General features: G+C 43.6%; 1 protein-coding gene across 5 annotated transcripts in view; it reads left to right on the top strand.

Moving 5' to 3' along the window:
* The first annotated feature begins 916 nt into the window (after positions 1–916).
* NHSL1 (NHS like 1) overlaps positions 917–16,470 on the top strand; it is a 258,143-nt gene continuing 242,589 nt past the window's right edge. For 4 of the 5 annotated variants that reach the window (XM_073337452.1, XM_073337451.1, XM_073337450.1 and 1 more), the window contains exon 1: positions 919–1,638. In XM_073337452.1, coding sequence (XP_073193553.1) covers positions 1,287–1,638 — 352 coding nt within the window. In that variant the 5' untranslated portion in view covers positions 919–1,286. Of the gene's footprint in view, positions 1,639–16,470 lie in introns of all 5 variants that reach the window. The other variant, XM_073337458.1, reaches the window with a different exon arrangement.

Below are 16,470 nucleotides of genomic sequence, written 5' to 3'. Positions count from 1 at the left end.
TATATATTAATTACAAAACAATCATTAAAATATGCTGTATGTGTGGCTTCTGACTTGTGTGTGTGTGTTTAAAGAGAGGTTGTGCCTTTTCATGTGCTCTTGAGTACTGTCTAGTGTAAGAAAGGAAAAGCAGTGGAAGAGGGAGAGCAGAGATGCAGTGAGGGTCTCCTGTGCTTCTCTCTAGGGCAGTGGTTTTCAACCAGTGGTCCATGGATCCCTTGTGTGTGCCAGGTGTGTGTGTGTGTGTGTGCAGACTCTATCTAAGGAGTCTGCGAAAGGTTGCTGTTACTATAGAATAGTGGTTTTCAACCTGTGGGCTGCAGACCGTACCTAACATTTCCAAAGGGGTCTGCACTTCCATTCAATTTTTTTTTAGTAGTCTGCAAATGAAAAAAGGTTGAAAACCCCTGCGGTACAGTCAAGTTTTGGTTGATAGGAGAAGACAAAGGAGGGTAATTTTTCCCTCTGGGAAGAGTGAAGTTCTAACTGATACGGGGGTGGGTGGGCGAGGCAAAGATGATCCCACTTCAGCTGGTCCCCACAGGGGCTGGCAGAGCGGAGGCAGGCTTTCTTTTCACCTTTGCGGCTGGCTGCCAGGGGGGAGGCTCTGGCAGAGGCTCCAGTTCGGGCAGCCACAGGTAGGCGGCGGCCTCTTTTCCCAGGTTTGTTGGTGCGCGTATTTATTTCCTCCTCTCTCCCTCCTGCTTTCGCTTTCCGGGTTTGGTTTGGAGTTTGGGTGGACGTTCGGAGGAGTGAGTGGCTGCAGCAGCTCAGGGGGTCCCAGGTGGCTGCTCAGGCTGCGTTGGGCTTTTTCTTTCCCTTCCTCTCTTCCGCTTCTCTTTTCTTTTCCTGGTTTTCCTTCTTTGTGGCTGTAGCCAGGGCACTCTGACCTCCCCCCCCCGCTTCCTCCTCCCCATCTCCACTTTGGGGGGAGAAACTCGGGCTGTTTTCCTGTCTCCTCGCTACAAACAACTTCACCGCTTCTCCTCCTCCCACTGAGCCAGCTTCTTTCCCCTCTGTCGCCCTGAGTGCAATGTGCCTCCTGCTGCCCCCGCTGGACTTCTCTCTGCACCTCCCGCACGTGAGCTCCGTTCAGGGCTTCTCCCGGGGTGCAGCGTGAAGTCTCTCCCCCCCCCCCCCGGTAATCTCTCTCTGGAGCTGAGGGTGGGGAACAAGTTTGTGGATTGTCGGTTTTCCCTCTGAACTCTTGTGGCTCTTGTTTTTGAATGAGCATTTCTTGCTCCCAGGAAGTGTAACGCCCCCCCCCGCGCCCCCCAACCCCCGCGATGCCTTTCCCGCTGAGGACGGTGGAGCCCCTGAAGCTGTGCAGGTTGGAAGATGCTCTGCCGGGACCGGCCAAAGCGGGGGACAAAGAGCGAGCGCGGGCGGGCGGCGGGGCCGGGAGCGGCCGGCGCGGCGCGGGGCTGCTGCTGTTCGGCTCGCTGGAGCAGGTCAGCTCGCACTCGCTGGTCTCCCTGCTCTGGCAGCTCTCCGACCTCTCCCGCTGCGCCAGCGACATCTTCGGCGAGATCCAGAGCCAAGCGGACGCCCTGTGCCGACGCAGCGCCCGGCTCCAGCGCCGCCTGGGCTCCCTGCGCGCTCTGAGCGCCCGCCTCGACCACCGCCGAGTGAAAATCCGTGAGTTGCCTGCCAACTTCTTCTCGCCCGCTTTGGGGCGGCTCGCTGCTGGGGCCGGGCTGGCCCCCGGCCGGAGCTGCCCGGCCCGAGCGCAGAGCGCGTTGTTTGCAGTAAGAACCGTGTGTGTGTGTGTGTGTGTGTGGGGGGGGGGGATGCAGACCTGGCCGTGAAGCTGCCTGGTGAACAGTGGAAGCCCTGGGGGGTTAAAGGTCTTTCCCGTCCCCATAGTTAGTCCGCCCAGCTCAGCCTTTGAGCGGGCTGACCCAGCCGGCCGGCTTTGAGGAAGCAGACGCTCGGCTCCTGCCCAGGTCTGCAGGCTTAATTGGGGGGAAGGGGACACATTGAAATTGGTGGTTCTCCCAAGCCTGGCCGCTCCACTGGGGAATCTGTCCCGCCCGCCCGCGTAGCACGTCTGCGTGCCTGATTGATGCCAGGCTTGCGAACCTCTTCGGCGGGGATGGGGAATCCGCAGGGCTGAGCTGATCAGCCAAGACGAGGTTTGTTTTGAGGCTCTTAATCAGGCCGGCTCGGAGCACGAAATGGGCGGGCCCCTAAGCCGCAGGGAGCCCCATACATTTAGCATGGAGCAGTTTGCACGGTTAGGGTTTTAGGCCTTGTTTACGCTGGGAAGATCCATCCTAATAGAAAATGTGTTAACTAAGATGTTAACTTGGTGTGGCCAAGGCCAGTTGTTTGAAAACGAGTTAAATGGTTGTGATTTGGCTGTTAGCCATGGCCAGCTGAAAACATTTGAAAGGGCAACTTTGTCCGGTCTAACTGGTATTAACATGATATGAAACTCGACAAACCTGGATACACACTGGAAAATGCATCACATTAGAAAACATATGTGTTAAGTGACATTAATGTGATGCATTTTCCCTTGTAGATCTGTCCTCAGTGCCTGCCTCCTCCCCTCAACAGCCTGCTGTCCTTTATTACTTCATGTATAAAAAAACAAACAAAAAAACAAAACACGTTGAGTGCTGTTATTTCTAATAATTTGGAGCCCAATAAACATTCCCCAACCTGGCCCTCCACTCTCACTGAAATAGAAAACTCCAGCCAAGCTTGCTTCACATAATCGTCTCCTCTCTCTCTCTCAACCGAAGTTCAGAGGGATCACCACACGGTTTTCACACAAAGTTCCACTTTTTGTTCCAGTAGTTCTCTTTTTGGCTCCTGTGCATGGAGCAGTTGGAATTTCCTGCTGGCTCAGGGTAGTGAAGTTTTCAGCATGGAGGGGTTTTTTTTCCAGTCTCTCTCTGCCTGTCACAGATCTGACTTAGTGAAAAGCAGGGCTGTAGGATAAAGAACAGTGAACTGACAGTACAGTGTGAGGGATTTGTTTGTCAGCACTTTTAACGCTAGTAGTTTTCAGCTATAATATGGCACAGTTACTGTGAGACTTTTCTTTTATGTCTGGTTTATGCAATTTTTTGAACCAGTTTAGTTATATCCATTCATCAGATTGCTTGTGTATACCTCAATTAACATTTTAAAATTTGTATATACTTTAGTTCTGTCAAACATTTTGTTTTTTTTTTTCTCTGTTCCATGGTGGTTCTGACTTGACTTTCATTTATATGATACTCTCTTATATGCAGATTAAATTTGTATTTATAACTCAATACAGAGCTCAAGCTGCAAAATTTAGATTTTCCCTTGGATTTTGAATCCCTCATGTTTGGGTTTTGTTTAGGTCCATCTTTGTTAGTCACCAAATCAGTTCACTGAGAAGGAACCTAAAAGCTGTCTAAACAAGTACCAAGGGAGTTATTTTTCAGTTTGTATAGACTACATTGAGTTCAAAAGAGTGGAAGATCTTTGAGATATTACCTTTGCTCTCCCAAGCATGCACACACAATTAGGTGGAAAAAAGACCATTCTGTAAATCTCAGAAAATTCCTATAATCACTACATTTTTCAACTGGCACAGAGAAAAGGGTACATCAAAATCTCACCTGATAGATGTAGTTTCTTGGTCTGTAGGGTGACCAGACATCTCAACATTAGGGGCTTTGTGTTATATAGCGACTATACCCCCTGAAAAAAGTGTCCTGATTTTTGACATTTGCTATCTGGTCACCCTATTGACACGTGTTCTGGCACTCCAAAATGTAGGCCAAAGATGGCTTATCACCACCCACCTCACTTCTTACACCACTTGAAAAGTACAATACTCAAGAATTCGCAAAAAGAAAACAGACTAACACAGCTGCTACTCTGAAATACTCAAGAATTGTTTTTCATTTTTTCTTTGTCTTCTCTGAATTCCTTTTGACATTTTCTTTGTGTATTTAAATTCCCAGAACTGTACATATTTCTTATATTCTGCCTTCCTCAGGCATTTAGAGATGCCTCTCCAGTGTAGACAAATTACATTGCCTTTTCTTTATACCTCCGTGATTTACAAAGCCTCATTTAATTAATAAAGTTACATAGTTTATTGAGCTGTATTTAATAGTGAGTTATGTTTATGTTTAAAAATTTATTTTAAAAAAGATTTCTTGTGACGCAACCGTGGATTCTTGTGGATTATTTTGGATGACTAACAACTTTTTATAGCTGCTGTTCAGACTAACCATTTTAATATGCAGCTTCATGTCACAAGAGAATTAACAGGTAACATTCTTTCTTCTGCTTGTATTCTTGAAAATGAGATTTAGTGGGGTGATCAACAGTAGTTAACATCATGAACTCATCTATAATGGAAGCTGTCAAGGCTTGTCTGCAAGTTTAACCCAGTGATGCTGGCATTGAAGGAAGTATCTGTAAAATAAAGAGAGTAGTTTAATTATGTTTGGTTTTGTTTTGTATACCAGTGTCACAAATATTTGCTTTTCAGAGTAACATACCTACACAATAAAAATTTCACATAACAGACCATTAGCTGAAGGGAAGGAATGGAGGAGAGTAAATCAATTAACATTGTTCTCAGTTGTTGGTTCCTTATTGCTGGTGCACAGGTTGCTGAGAAGCATAGACTTTTCATTAATAATATTGCAGTTGGTGGTTAAGTATTTTGGTTTAACTTTTGTGTTATGGAGCTTTCAAAAGTTTATTTTGTACTTGTTAGAACCCAGAGAATCCCTCCTTGGGTTGAAGATCCCATCATCATGTCTTACATTCCTTTAGCCTAGAGAGAGGGATGGGACTCCCTTAAAGTTTGCCAGTCAAGCAGCCAGAAGGTGGTTGTTGCTCTAAGCTGCTTATTGCTGCCTGGTCCCAGAATCTGGGGAACTATTTTTACTCTGGGTAGGAATATTAAGGGTTTTTTGTTTTTTTTTAAAATATGGATTATAGTTTAGAACAATATGTGCGCACACACAGGCATGCACACAAGGGTGGGGCAGGAGTGGAAGCAACATAACCATAACAAACCCTTTTGTCTTTGATTCTTGGTCATTAGTCATTCTCAAAACAGCCATGCAGTATGCTTGTTTGTCTGGCTACATACCTGAGTGTAAGGCCCATATGTTCCTCAATGCTGCTATAGCATCCTGTACTTTTATGTGTTAATAGCATTAGTAATTTAAAATTTGTCTTAAACTGTCAGCTAGTTCTTTTTAGTTATCAACCTTTGGTCTCCCTAATGCTCATTTTAGAGAAAATCTGTTCTGCTTAAAGAATGTGTTAATTAAAATACATTCACTGAGTGCCCTGGATGCAGATGGACTTTTAGACTTTTCAAACAAGTAAAGAATACATGTGTCTAGGCTGGCCAGGTGTCTCATTTTCGACCGGAATGTCCGGTCAAAAAGGGACCCTGGCGGCTCCGGTTAGCACTGACAACTGGGCCATTAAAAGTCCAGTTGGCGGTGCTGCAGGTCTAAGGGAGGCTAGTCCCTACCTGTCCTGGTACCGCGCTGTGCCCTGGAAGCGGCCAGCAGGTCCAGCTCCTAGGCGGGGGAGGGGCCACACAGGGCTCTGTGCATTGCCCCCGCCCTGAGCACCAGCTCCACATTCCCATTGGCCAGGATCTGCAGCCAATGAGAGTTGGCGGGGGAGGTGTGCCTGTGGGCAAGAGCAGCACGCAGAGTCCCGTGGCCCCTTGCCTAGGAGCTGGACCTGCTGGCTGCTTCCGGGGTACAGTGTGGAGCCAGGCCAGGCAGGGAGCCTGCCTTAGCCCTGCTGCACTGCTGACCAGGAGCCACCTGCGGTAAGCCCATGCCCCAACCCCAAGCCACAGTCCCCAGCCCTGAGCCCCCCCCCAACCCGGAGTCCTCTCGTGCACCCCAAACCCCTCATCCCTGGGCCCACTCCAGAGCCTGCACTCCTAGTTGGAGCCTGCACCCCCTGCCGCACTGCAACCCCCAGCCCTGATCCCCCTCCTGCCGTCCGAACCCCTCAATCATAGCCCGGAGCACCCTCCTGCATTCCAAGCTCCTCATCCCCAGACCCACCCCAGAGCCTGTACCCCCAGCCAGAGCTCTCACCCCCTCCTGCATCCCAACCCTCTGCCTCAGCCCAGAGCCCCCTCCCGCACCCTGAAGGGCCCCCTCCCGCACCCTGAACTCCTCATTTCTGGCCCCACGCCGGAGCCTGCACCCCCAGCCGGAGCCTTCACCCCCTCTTGCACCCCAACCCCCTGAGCCAGCCCAGTGAAAATGAGTGAGTGAGGGTGGGGAGAGCAAGCAATAGAGGGAGGGGGGATGGAGTGAGTGGCAGTAGGGTCTTGGAGAAAGGGGCAGGGCATGGGCGGGGCTTCTGAGGAGCGGTGAGGCAGGGGGCTGGGTAAGGGTGTTTGGTTTTGTGCAAGTAGAAAGTTGGCAACCCTACACGTGGCACACATTTGTAACTCTTATAACAGTGGAATCTTCTTGTCTATCTAAACAGGATAGGCTGGATTTCTGTAATGCATTTCATGTGGAAAGTTCACCTTCTGAATACTTAAAATGCACTGTACTAGCTTTCTATTCTCGTCTATATGCAATTCAAGATGTTGGAGACAATCTGTAGAGCCCTGTGTGATCTGGAAGATCATGTCTTTTCCTATGTCCCTCTGTGACAAGTGAGGTCGAGTGAGGTGTCTTGGCTGTCTGTGCCTGAAAATTGGCCTTCTGTCTTCAGCAGTAGAATACTCTGTTGAAGACCCCATCTTTGGAACTTGTTCCTCTTGACTGCCTAATGGAGCTGAAGTTTGAGATCTAGATCATGCTGCAGGTTTGTTAAGATTTATTAAGAGAAAAGCTAGAATAGTGCATGTTAAGCTCCTTTTATTTGAATTTTGCATCATGAGCAGTGTGTTGTGCAGCAACTATGGCTATTAAGATGCAAAGCCTTTCCTGGGTTTGATGACTTGGAGTTAATGGCCCAAGGTGATAGTGGTTCTAAGCACTAATGGCTCAGGGTGGTTGTAAAACTTCAGCATTGCATGCAATATTGTGACCTTAGTTTGGCTGTATTGGTATTTCTAGAGAATTCATTCCTGGAACAGAGCCATTAGATTTTTGACAATCCTTCCTCAGGTTTTCATTAAGCTTATGTAATTTCCTCATTGTTGTATGCCTTTGTAAAACACAGTAGTTATAATAAGAAGAATAATAATTAATAAACAACAGTCGCACTTTCATCTTCAAGGCACTGTGCAAACTTCAGTGAAACAGGATTCAGTAATGTAATATACCTTAAAGGGAAATTTTCAGATTTTAAACTTCACAGCCAAGATGGGGACTGGGAGTAAATGCAAGTGTGAGCCTACTAGGTGTGATTGTCATTTTATGAGCAGTGGACAAATACTCATGAGATGGCAGTAGTGGCTCTTGAGTGAATTATACCCTTTTCTTTACTCATTTGGGGCCTGATACTATGAGGTGCTAGACACCCTCAAATGTCATTGCTTTTTAGGGGAGTCAAGGGCACTCAGCACCTTTCAGGAAGCACTCGGGGTCTCATCCTATATGTAAATATGGTGCTGTAAACAGAGGAGTGTTTATGCAGATAAAAGCATGCTTTTTCCTGAAAATTTACAGACTCAATTAACCCTCAATTAAAACTTAATCCTAAAGCATCCATCCAGTGTGAATTCCTGGATTTCACCAGGTATGATTGCTTAATCTAATTTGACTGTTTAGATGCTTCAATTCTTCTTAGTTACAAATATGACTTAGATGCGTTTGTAGAAGAAATCTTCTAATTATTTTGTACATATAATCTGCATTATAAGGTTTTCCATTTAGAAAACTGGTCTGAAGACACTCTCCAGGATTAAATGGAGTGAAGACAAGGTAGTTACATGTTCATTTTACTCTGTTTCATTCTCCTTACCCAATTGATGGAACAATGAGAGGAAGTTCTCGACATCAGGCCGTTCTGCTTCCACTCTGATCAGGAAACTCCTCTGATCAACAGAAAGAATGAGGAGTACTTGTGGCACCTTAGAGACGAACAAATTTATTTGAGCATAAGCTTTCTTGGGCCAAAGCCCACTTCATCAGATGCATGCAGTGGAAAATACAGTAGGGGGAGAGAGAGAGAGAGAGAGAGATTGGTCTTAACGAGATCAGTCGATTAAGGTGGGCTATTATCAGCAGGTCTCATTAAGAGTTGGTATGGCAACCCCCATTTTTTTCATTATCTGTCATCTTCCTACTCTATTTTCCACTGCATGCATCTGATGAAGTGGGCTTCAGCCCACGAAAGCTTATGCTCAAATACATTTGTTCGTCTCTAAGGTGCTACAAGTACTCCTCGTTCTTTCTGTTGATACAGACTAACACGGCTACCACTCTGAAACCTGTCCTCTAATTAGGTGGCTTTTGGCTGAGGAGCACACAGAGTAGAACATAAGCCTGGCTACACAGCATTGATCAGCCTGTTCTGGAGATCAGACAGGACATGTATTTGTTGTAGGGGCTAGGAGGAGACATTTGATATCTATGTAAATATTAACACTGCTTTCCTCCTTTGCTGTTCACAGGCCTGGGAGGTCACACCTTTTGCCTCTTCCACATCTCCCCGGTCCTTTCTGCTTCTTCAAGGAGATATTAGGAAGGAAATACTATGAAATGAACCTTGTGAAGTTTTCTGGGTCAGATGTCTCCCATACTAGGGTGGGATTTGGTTTATTGCACTTTGTGCTGCAGAAGAAGAAACTGACTCGTGTTGGGGGGGGACTTTAACTACTGTTGTTTTCTAGGGCCTCATCTACACTTAAGTTAGGTCAACATAGCTATGGTGCTCCGGAGCGTGAAAAATTCTCCCCCCTGAGGCTAGGCGGATAGAAGAATGCTTCCATCAACCTGGCTACCACCACTTTGGGGGGTGAAATTCCTACAGCAATGGGAAAAACCCCTTCTGTCCTTGGGCAGCATCTATGCTATAACACTACAATGGCATAGCTACAGCCCCATAGCTGTGCTGCTGCAGCGCCTGTAGTGTAGACATGGCCTGCATCCACAACTCTATCAGTCCTGAAGATATAACACACTGTGAGGGAAATGCATCATTGTATACTTTCTAAATTGTTGCTAGAGAAATATAATACGCACACACTTTAAAAAAAAGTGCATGAGCGTGCTAACATCAGAGAGAGGTCAACTGAAGCAGGCAGAGAGAGTCCTTGCAGAAGTTTGGCTTTCTGTTTTTCTGATACAAGGGAACTGTAGACTCATTAGCACAACTGAGTTGAGGCTTCATCTCCTGCTATTTTGTTTAGTAAGTATTTCCCACTCTCTGTGAATAAGGCAGTGCTGGAGCACATTTCCTGCTTTAGCTGAACAGGAAGTTTTATTCAGCTTATTCCTAGGGAAACCTATTCTCCACCCCCAACCACCAAAGTGAACATTGTTCAAGACCGCATCAGCAGTGGGCTAAGGATGATGGACTGACTGATTTATTGGTCTGACTGTAGCTGTTTGTAGAATGAAGGATTGTATAAAATATCTGCCACCTAGTAGTAAAATGCTGTTTTAAAAGAGGGCAGTGTGCAGTTCAGAAATCTTCACTGAGGAGGGGCTGCCCCTCTGGATCAAAAACTTCATTCTAATGGCGTTTTTGAACCACATTCAGGTACCGTACTGTATTCCACAGATGCTAGTCTGGCTGCTGTGACTACAGTCTAGCATAGTCCTCCTGGGCTCACAGAAAAGAAACCTGAAAATCCAGGAGCAAAGTTCAGATGTTAAATAATTTTATAACAAAACTCCCCAACAGATAGAGTTAATTTTGGAATATAAAGAGTTTTTTACCCCAGTCCTAATTATGCAGAATGCTGCTTAGGAGCAGTTTAACCGTTGTTGTATTCAGTTTTTTCAGGACTAATTATCTGTGGAAATTCAACCTGACCCTGAGGAGATTTCATTTGAAACAAGATCAGGAAGAAAGCTTGAGTTAGAAAAGGATTTCCCATAGGTATACTTGGCCACATCCCTGTCCTACTAAATGGCAGAACTCCAGGTGAATTCAGTTTGAGGATTTGGCTCCCTGTTTTGAAAAAGACTCCTTTGGCTCAAATCTGGAGTTGCTTTGTACATTTCTTAGAGATCTATTATATGGCACCTATGAATTTTAATTGTCTTAGATCCTCTGGTTGGCTGAACATTCTAGAAACATCTTTGTGGAAAAAGGAGGTAGTCTCATTTTAAGGATACATGGTTAAAGCAGAATATCTAGGTTTTTTTTTTTTAAAGTAGCCAGTCTACCGCTGCATCCCAAGTATTCAGATATTATCAGATACAATAATAGTGCCATCAAAAATGGATTTTCCTGTTAGTGTTGGTCCAGTCTCAGATGGTTGAGAGAGCGCTAGTAATCTTCGTCTAGTGGTCTTCTCTCATAAACAGCTAATATGAGGTTCTTGCAAGAAAATATTTGGGGGGGGAGGGGGAGACAGAATGAAAGCCACAGAAATTCCTAAAAACCTCATTTCAAGATGTAAACCAATTTCTAACCATTAATATTTAGAATGAGACCTTTATGGGGGCCAGACTATCCCACATCTGCCTATTGTAGTGTTCTTATATCTTTCTCTGAAGTATCAGGGGTTGGCCGCTGTTGGAGACAGGATACTAGACTTGATGGACCTTGGTCAGCAGGGCAATTTCTGTGTTCAGTGAATTTGTTTGCAAGAAGAAAGGGAAACTTCCCTTCCCTCTGGTCTCTATGCTGCCATTTATTTGAATATGTAAATATACTGATGGTCTGTATTTCAGTGTTACCTAGAACAAATAACATAGCACAATTAAATGTGCAATGACAGAGTAGTTAAATGTGAAACAAAACATATTTTTTTCTTTAATATATTTGAAACCAATGCACATCTATCTGTGGTAATATTAATAATTTTTTGCTTGACTTGCTGAATTTTCTTTTATTCGCTAACCTAACTAGACTACCCCTTTAGATGTGCTACAAGAGGGAGGAGATCGAGAAATAACATGAGACTTGGAAAAGTGTGTTGAAAATCAGTGATTATGCATTAAGGTCCCAGTTTCTTTTCTAGTCCTAGAGTAGCCATAAGCAAAACATGATCAAAGCATATCCTGCATTTTGTTGAAAACATCAAACCAACCTGCTAATTATAGTATTATTCATGGGCGTAGGCTGGGTATGAACCTTCCTGATTGGCTGTCAGTAATTTACCACTTGTGAGATTGAAGAAAACGCCTAGTACATGCAGATCAAACATAGACTACTGTGGGTGGACTTTGTAAGATGCTTGTACATGATATAGTGTAGTCTTACTTGAGAGGGAGGGGTTATTGTAATTCAAAGCTTCCTCCCCCTTCGGTCAGCTGAGAGTTGTATTATTTTTTTACATTAGGCCAAATTGTCTGTGTAGCGGTGGTGTTTTTCTTTTGGTGCTTGGCTAGAATAAGTATCGAACTGATTTCATTTGAGATCTTGTTATTTCATAAGAATTTTGGTTAGTTAGAATATGAAGATTTAAGATTATGGGTTAGTAACTGAACCACTCTATTTGAATATTGCAAATTAAAAGGTCTCTAACCTGTTGTGCAAAGTAAGCATATTGATCTGCCCAACTTCCATTGGGCAGGTCTGCACATCACAAAAAACTACCACCACAGTTGGCAATTATGTTTGTAGCTTTTGCAGAAAGATCTGTAGGTGAATGAGCCTATATCATCCTCTCATTTCCAAGTAAAAAGAAAAGGAGTACTTGTGGCACCTTAGAGACTAACCAATTTATTTGAGCATAAGCTTTTGTGAGCTATAGCTCACTTCATCGGATGCTTATGCTCAAATAAATTGGTTAGTCTCTAAGGTGCCACAAGTACTCCTTTTCTTTTTGCAAATACAGACTAACACGGCTGTTACTCTGAAACGGTCATTTCTAAGTGGCCTTCCAGGTCAGGGTTGTGGCATTTTGGCAAGACAACTCCTGCCTGTGCTGAACCTGTTCTCTGGATAAATGGGAGACTTCAGTCTCCAGGGCTGTCAATCTGGCACCTTTCATGAGCATTTACAAAAATGGAAGGATGTCACGCATATTCCAAACATGCACCTGTGCTTCTGAAATCAGTCTGCTGTGTTTTCTGAATCAGCATTCCCTAAAGTAAGAGTCAGTTCTTAGAAGACTCTCCCATAGTGCAGAGCTTGCAAAGGTCTGCTAATAATGAACACCTGCTACTCTATTAACCTGTTGGGGTTTCCTCCCCTTGCTTTCCAGCTGATCCAAGAGCTGGCAACCAGCACACTACTCTAATTATAAAGTGTATCTGCATGCAGGAACAAAATTGAAACTATATCTAATGTAAAAAGAAAAGGAGTACTTGTGGCACCTTAGAGACTAACCAATTTATTTGAGCATAAGCTCTCCTGCTGGTAATAGCTTATCTAAAGTGACCACTCTCCTTACATTGTGTATGATAATCAAGGTGGACCATTTCTAGCACAAATCCAGGGTTTAACAAGAACGTGAATAGATATGTGGGCACAGTTGGCAATGGGCTTTGTTGCAAGGATAGGTTCCTAGGTTAGTGGTTCTGTTGTGTGGTATGCGGTTGTTGGTGAGTATTTGCTTCAGGTTGGGGGGCTGTCTGTAGGCAAGGACTGGCCTGTCTCCCAAGATCTGTGAGAGTGTTGGGTCATCCTTCAGGATAGGTTGTAGATCCTTAATAATGCATTGGAGGGGTTTTAGTTGGGGGCTGAAGGTGACGGCTAGTGGCGTTCTGTTATTTTCTTTGTTAGGCCTGTCCTGTAGTAGGTGACTTCTGGGAACTCTTCTGGCTCTATCAATCTATATCTATTCAGGGGACACCATCACAGGGCCTAATAACATCAGCCACACTATCAGAGGCTCGTTCACCTGCACATCCACCAATGTGATATATGCCATCATGTGTCAGCAATGCCCCTCTGCCATGTACATTGGTCAAACTGGACAGTCTCTACGTAAAAGAATAAATGGACACAAATCAGATGTCAAGAATTATTTATAAACCAGTCGGAGAACACTTCAATCTCTCTGGTCACGCGATTACAGACATGAAAGTCGCTATTTTCCAACAAAAAAAACTTCAAATCCAGACTCCAGCGAGAAACTGCTGAATTGGAATTCATTTGCAAATTGGATACAATTAACTTAGGCTTGAATAGAGAGACTGGGAGTGGCTAAGTCATTATGCACGGTAGCCTATTTCCCCTTGTTTTTTCTTACACCCCCTTTCCCCCCAGACGTTCTTGTTATACCCTGGATTTGTGCTGGAAATGGCTCGCCTTGATTATCATACACATTGTAAGGAGAGTGATCACTTTAGATAAGCTATTACCAGCAGGAGAGTGGGGTGGGAGGAGGTATTTTTTCATGCTTTGTGTGTATATAATAAGATCTTCTAAACTTTCCACAGTATGCATCCGATGAAGTGAGCTGTAGCTCACGAAAGCTTATGCTCAAATAAATTGGTTAGTCTCTAAGGTGCCACAAGTACTCCTTCTTTTTGCGAATACAGACTAACACGGCTGTTACTCTGAAACCTATATCTAATGTAGCTTATGGAAATGCACCAAAACCTCCTGTAGAATAACTTTATATTTTTTGTGGGAGAAATCTTATTTTTTTCATGTTTTAAACACAAGCCATATTTTACTCAGTTGTATTGGTGTGGATCAAGAACTTCTCTGTTATATCATTGTGATTTAATTTAAATGGAGTTGCATTCTATTGTATTTTTCACTTCTAATAAATTCATTTCACTTTTCCTCTGTTGCCTAGGATTCCCTCAGCTTCTTAACTAAATTATATTTTATAGTTCCAGCAGGCTTAGTTTCTTACTTTCAAAATAAATGATATTTTATACTTCAGTAGCAAGTCCACAGGATTTTAAATTGAAGGCTAACATCTTGAAAACTGGTAGATTTGTTAATAATATATTTTAATGGAACTGTTTTGCCTGTCTCTTTCAGTTTACAGTAGGCTATATTTAGGCTTGGAAGGATTTTTTTAAAATTTTTTTATTCGTGTTATAGATAATAGGTTTTGTTGCCAATAAAAAAAATGTTAAAACTTGATATGTCTTGATTTTCACATGTTCTGAGTACCAAGGACTCTCACTGAAGTCAGAGTAGTTGTGGTTGCTCAGAATGCTTGAAAATTAGACTACAGTATTAGTTCACTTCATCGGATGCTGTAGCTCACGAAAGCTTATGCTCAATTAAATTGGTTAGTCTCTAAGGTGCCACTAGTGCTCCTTTTCTTTTTGCGAATACAGGCTAACACAGCTGTTACTCTGAAACTACAGTATTACATTTTTGTTCAAGCAGTAAATAAAAAATTTCAGCTGCTGACTTAATTCAGAATAGAAGTTGAGATTCCAAATGTATTCAGAAATTTCTTCTATTTTGATTGCTAGATAAAAAATGAAAGCAAAAGGGTTCACCAGATGCTTATAAATGACAACATATCATGGTTTTTAACTCTTTCCCTTTCTTAATCTAAACTTAAGCCATGGTAGCCTTTTTGTATCAGCTTTTGAGTAAAGAAATTATTATTGCCATTTGCTGGTTTAAATTTAATCATTCCAAGCCTGGTTACATTACACTGATGAGCTTTCTTGTTGGTTTGTTTAAATAAGAAAGCAAGCCTTGCCTCCAAACAGCATCTGACATCTGCCTCATGTTTTCCACTTTGGCTAGTGTTGCCTTCTGGCAACAGATGCACTCTGTTTAGAGGAAGCTCAACAGGACTTGAGAAGACTGCTCAGTAGGTTACCTCCAAGTTACACCTTTTGTTCCTGTTGTATGGTGGAAGAAAAGAACCTAAATCAACTATGCAGCTATTCTATTCCTAATTTACACAGATGATACTGAATAGATGAATATATTTTAACACTTTGAAAATCTAAGTAGAGGTTGATAAAACTGATGTTTCGCAAATGGAAATTTTAAGAAATAAACCTTAAAATGTATAATTAACCATGTGCTCATTAGAGGTGATTGAGAAACTTTTAATTGTGAATTTTTCTTCAACAAGAATGGGGCAGGCTTTTTGCAAAAAAATGAAAAACAGGATGCTACCCCCCCCCCCCCAACTAGTTCTAGCACTCAGCCCTTAATGCAAAAGGGGTTTAGAAACAGCAAGGTTTGACAGGTTTCAGAGGGGTAGCCGTGTTAGTCTGTATTAGCAAAAACAACGAGGAGTCCTTGTGGCACCTTAGAGACTAACAAATTTATTTGGGCATAAGCTTTCCTGGGCTAAAACCCACTTCATCAGATGCATGGAGTGAAAAATACAGTAGGCAGGTGTGTGTGTATAGATAGATTATATAATTACAGCACATGAAAAGATGGGAGTTGCCTTACCAAGTGAGGGGGTCGGTGCTAAGGAGGCCAGTTCAATCAAGGTGGAAGTGGCCTATTCCCAACAGTTGACAAGAAGGGGTGAATATCAACAGAGGGAAAATTACTTTTTGTAGTGACCCAGCCACTCCCAGCCTTTATTCAGGCCTAATTTGATGGTGTCAAGTTTGCAAATTAATTCCAGTTCTGCAGTTTCTTATTGAGCTATGTTTTTGGAGCTTTGTTGTTGTTGTTGAAGAATGCCCACTTTTGTCTGTTATTGAGTGTCCAGGGAGATTGAAGTGCTCTCCTACTGGTTTTGAGTGTTACAATTCCTGATGTCTGATTTGTGGCCACTTATTCTTTTGCATAGAGACTGTCTGGTTTGGCCAATGTACATGGCAGAGGGGCATTGATGGCACATGATAGCATATATTAAATTAGTAGATGTGCAGGTGAATGAGCCCCTGATGGTGTGGCTGATGTGGTTAGGTCCTATGATGGTGTCCCTTGAATAGATATGCGGACAGAGTTAGCAACAGGGTTTGTTTCAGGGATTGGTTCATGGGTTAGTGTTTCTGTTGTGTGGTGCGTAGTTACTAGTGAGTATTTGCTTCAGGTTGGGGGGCTGTCTGTAAGCGAGGACTGGCCTGTCTCCCAAGGTCTGTGAGCGTGAGGGATCGTCCTTCAGGATAGGTTGTAGATCCATGACGATGCACTGGAGAGGTTTTAGTTGGGGCTGTAGGTGATGGCTAGTGGTGTTCTGTTACTTTCTTTGTTGGACCTGTCCTGTAGTAGGTGACTTCTAGGTACCCTTCTGGCTCTGTTAATGGGCCACATCCACCATGATTGAATTGGCCTCGTTAGCACCGACCCCGCACTTGGTAAGGCAACTCCCATCTTTTCATGTGCTGTATATTTATACCTGCTTACTGTATTTTTCACTCCATGCATCTGATGAAGTGGGTTATCACCCACAAAAGCTTATGTCCAAATAAATTTGTTAATCTCTAAGGTGCCACAAGGACTCTTTGTTGTTTTAGCAAGATTTGAATATGCTGAGGTATCCTTTCTTCTAATTATTCTGAAATT

This window comes from Lepidochelys kempii, chromosome 3, assembly GCF_965140265.1.
Source record: "Lepidochelys kempii isolate rLepKem1 chromosome 3, rLepKem1.hap2, whole genome shotgun sequence".
NCBI lineage: Eukaryota > Metazoa > Chordata > Testudines > Cheloniidae > Lepidochelys > Lepidochelys kempii.
This window is presented reverse-complemented; position numbering and strand designations above follow the sequence as displayed.